The sequence below is a fragment of the Sinocyclocheilus anshuiensis genome, unplaced genomic scaffold, assembly GCF_001515605.1.
Source record: "Sinocyclocheilus anshuiensis isolate Anshui unplaced genomic scaffold, SAMN03320099.WGS_v1.1 scaffold658, whole genome shotgun sequence".
Lineage (NCBI taxonomy): Eukaryota > Metazoa > Chordata > Actinopteri > Cypriniformes > Cyprinidae > Sinocyclocheilus > Sinocyclocheilus anshuiensis.
In genome coordinates this window covers 1,770,995-1,775,144 of record NW_015542402.1, presented here as the reverse complement: position 1 = coordinate 1,775,144, position 4,150 = coordinate 1,770,995, and the positions used below count along the sequence as shown (strand labels likewise).

Below are 4,150 nucleotides of genomic sequence, written 5' to 3'. Positions count from 1 at the left end.
TACTGCATGATCTTCACTGGCTACCTGTGGCATCACGTATTCACTTTAAGATATTACTTCTAACGTTTAAGGCATTAAATGGTCTTGCGCCTCCATATCTGTCTGACCTACTGTACTCTTATTCTTCTGCCCGGTCTCTCAGATCATTTGAGCTTGGTCTTTTGTCCATTCCTCGTTTTCGGCTGTCCACTGTAGGTGGTAGGTCATTTAGTGTTAATGCGCTGAAATTATGGAATTCGCTACCCCTTACACTTCGTAATATACCATCTTTGTCTACATTCAACACTCAGCTAAAAACTCTTTTTAATATGTATTTTGGATAATATGGCTATATGTGGCCTTATGTGTTTGTATTGTGTATATGGGTGTGCAAATGTTTTGTTTAGCACTACGTAAAGTGACCTTGAGCTATGGTAAGGCACTATATAAATAAAACTTCGTCGCACACAAAAAGTATTCTCGTAGCTTCATAACATTATGGTCGAACCACTGACGTCACATGGACCGTTTTAACGATGTCCTTACTAGCTTTCTGGACCTTGAACATAGTAGTTCCCTTGCTGTCTATGAAGGGTCAGAAAGCTCTCGGATTTCACCAAAAATATCTTAATTTGTGAATTCAAAACGACATGAGGGTGGGTAATTAATGACAGAATCAATGACCGAATTTTCATTTTTGGGTGATCCATCCCTTTAATGGAAAGAGGGTGCTGCAAAACATGCATAGAGTTGGGTCTTATGCCTTTCTTGATTAAAGTTGGAGTCAATCTTGTAAACACCACTTGATCAAATCTTGTTTTAAGGGAGATTAAAAGTGTCTTTGAGATTGCAGGATGGATTATGTCATTTATCGTTTGTACATGTATCCCACTCTTCATGCCACTTAATTAATGTAATGATTGATTGTAGTTTTAAGGTCTGATGGAGGAATTTGACACTCTTCAGAGGGTTGTTACACGTTGTCTAAATACACACCTCTAAATATCGGTCAAATAAATCTCTAAATCCGTGTTACCTCTCTCAGCAAAGCGTCACGCCGCATCTCCTCAGCACGGACCTCTCCCGTGTCCAGTTTACGGACCTCCTGACTCAGTACAGGCTTGAGGTCCATGGCAGAGTACAGTCGTCCAGACAGCTTCAGGAACACAGAGACTAACGCTCGCGGCAGCAGACCCGCCTCTCCACCCGCACCTGCTCAATCAAAGCCACTCTTATTACTCTAGAAGACAACAACCCATCCAGCTGTACAGAAACACATGCACGGTGCTGGAATGGCCGTCTTACCCTGTATGGTGTAGGTTTTGCCCGAGTTGGTCACGCCGTAAGTGTAGAGGAGCCGGTTTTCTCCTCGCAGAACGTCTCGCACCATCTCCCGTATGGTGTGATCGTAGACCTCCTGCTGAGAGCTCTGCGCTCCAAAAATCTGCACGAATGAGAAATGTCATGTGATGCCACATCCAGGGTGACGCTTGCCTCTTTGAGGATTTACTTGATGGTGGATGCCGTACCTTTGTGAAGGTGAACTTGTGCAGGCTTTGAGCGACGCCTCTCTCGGCACTCTTCATGTTGTGGGAGTCTTTGGGCGCTCGGAGAAGCAGATTGTCCTCAGACTGCACATTTACACAACCCTGAAGAACACAAGCAGCACAATAAAGACGTCATTGTTAGCCAAACAAGCCCTTCTTTACTTAAAGTGTTTCACAAGAGTGTGCTGACTTCCTTCACCTGCTCCTCTCCCCGCTCTTGCTCTGCTTCAGTAAGAGGACGGATCCGCAGGAAAACCTTCAGCTTCTCTGAGCCATCATCAGCGCTGCCTCTTCTACTGACATCAGTCGTGATCTGCAGTCAAACAGATGAAGGATCCATCAACATCACAGCCTGAGCTACTAACCATTAAACAAGCAGGAAAAACACATTTCTTACAGCTGTCCTTAATGAATAGAATAATTGTGAGGGAGCTGCTTTTGGCAATGTGATAATCTGAGACACAAGAGCCCACTGAACAAACAGTGAGCGTCAGCCTGGGGCTAGTTCAGCTAAACTTAATTTACTGTAGCATAGGGCCCTATGATTGTATGAATAAATCAAAAGTAGTGCAGTACAATACATCAAATTGCATACTGGACTGGTGTCTATGAATGTTAAACTGCAAGAGACTGCTATTTTAATATAAAGTCTGTATTTCACCATTTAATTTGATAACTCATCAAATCATATACACAGAAACTCAAAGGTCTTCACAACAACCCACCAAAATAAATGTTTACCTTGAAGAAACCAAAATAGTAGTAATAACACAACTAAAAGATTATTTTTCATCCACGTTTTCATTTTAACAGTTAACCTCTGTTGCACTTAAAAATAAAAGAAATTAAATTTAAAAAAAATGTAATTATTATTTTTTTTATTAAAAATAAAAAAAAAATGCATTTTATGCATTAATTTAATTACTATCATTTTTGATGAACAATATTAAATCATAAGATGGACAACAAATATAAAACATTTTATAGGGCCCATTGTTTATTTTAATCATGCTTTTGATTATTAAAACAATTGAGCCATTAAAACAGAATAAAGAAATAAAACTGATTTCAAGGACTATTTTCTATTTTTACATTACTAGAAGTAGTGTAGTAACCATGTTTTGCTTGTTACCTGCCTGTAACTTTCTAGTGATCCTGAAGACCTTGACGAGCTGGTTCAGGTGTGTTTGAATAGGATTGGAGTTGCACCCTGAACTACAGTTTTATTTGCACCATGGTTAATTTCCGTAAGGGACTTATATTTTTAGTTAAATGTTCAAAAATTGAAAAAAATCTGGGATTGGTCAAAAAAAAAAAAAAAGATTTAAATTTTTGCCCTAGTTGTAGTTAGAGAATCTACCAGCAGAGGCTAAATCCAGCTAGTGCACGACCAGCATTTGTGGTTAAAAACTATATACATTTTTATTTTTTAAAGAAAATGACCGGTGGTTTTTCTAGAGAAGACTCTTATTCCTCGGTTGGGATTATGTAGAGCCCTTTAAATCTGCACTGAAACTGTAATCTGGACCTTCAGCCCATTGGTCCCCATAGAAGTCCATTATATGGAGAAAAACCCTGGAACGTTTTCCTCAAATACCTTCATTTCTTCGCGACTGAAGACAGAAAGACATGAACATATTGGATGACACAGGGGTGAGTAAATTACCAGGAGATGTCATACCTCTTGAGTGGGTGTACGGGGGTCTGCAGCAGGGCTGATGACGGAGATCTCCGGCAGAACAGACACAAAGCGCTGAGATCTCACCACAGCTCCAATATCAGCAGCTGTGGACTCAAAAACAGCCCCGCACTCGTCCTCATCGGACAGGAGCCCGCACGGAGACGCCAGAGCCATGCCCACACACTAGACACGAGAACACGCACAAAACAACTAGCGTTAACGTTACAGTCAGGACGGTAGTGCGTGGACAGCTAACTAGCTAACCACCAGTCACTCGGTTAGCCAGCTAGCTGCAGTTCAGCTCAAAGACTGGCTGGAAAACAATGATACAATATGATATAGCTAACACTAAAATACGAGAACAAACGAGCAATATTTCGACAGAATAGCGAGATTTATTTGAATATGCTAACGCTGTGTTTGCTTAGCAGCTAGCATCGCATATTCGCAAAGACTCGGCTCATACATTTTCGTAACGTTACCTTGATTTATGACGTCCTCCGGATCCAAACGTAATTTTACAGTTATATAAGTGACTCCTACAGCTAAGCTAGAATCAGAACATCTAACCTGGACACAGTTAGTACTGTAACTAACCTAAACCTAAACTCACCCGTCCACCTGAACAGCTCACTAACGGTTACTGAGACGACAACATATTTGAACGCCGCGGTCGGTGCGCTCCACCAATCACCGCGCACCGGAGCAACTCCAGCTGGCCAATCAGACACGCCGGAGGAAATACTTTGCTTTTGATTGGTCAGCATTTCCAAACGGCGCTTCCCCTCCCTTAGGAGGAGGTGTGGCAGTCTGTTCATTTATTTTGAACCTTTGATTTCGCTTGGTACTTTTAATTTACAAATCTAAGCCAAGTTTTAAAGTTTTTAGCTTGAACATTGAGTCTCTTAAACGTATTTCAAATTAAAATGTTTAATTGTGTGTG

The 4,150-nt window shown here is 41.0% G+C and overlaps 1 protein-coding gene across 1 annotated transcript in view; it reads right to left on the bottom strand.

The window, feature by feature from the left end:
- LOC107692943 (kinesin-like protein KIF20A) overlaps window positions 1-3,851 on the bottom strand; it is a 14,520-nt gene extending 10,669 nt beyond the window's left edge. Inside the window, exons 1-6 of the mRNA XM_016492150.1 lie at window positions 3,690-3,851; window positions 3,208-3,390; window positions 1,726-1,839; window positions 1,509-1,628; window positions 1,285-1,423; window positions 1,016-1,191 (exon numbers count right to left, since the gene is read on the bottom strand). Coding sequence (XP_016347636.1) covers window positions 1,016-1,191; window positions 1,285-1,423; window positions 1,509-1,628; window positions 1,726-1,839; window positions 3,208-3,381 — 723 coding nt within the window. The 5' untranslated portion in view covers window positions 3,382-3,390; window positions 3,690-3,851. The remainder of the gene's footprint in view (window positions 1-1,015; window positions 1,192-1,284; window positions 1,424-1,508; window positions 1,629-1,725; window positions 1,840-3,207; window positions 3,391-3,689) is intronic.
- Window positions 3,852-4,150: the final 299 nt, after the last annotated feature.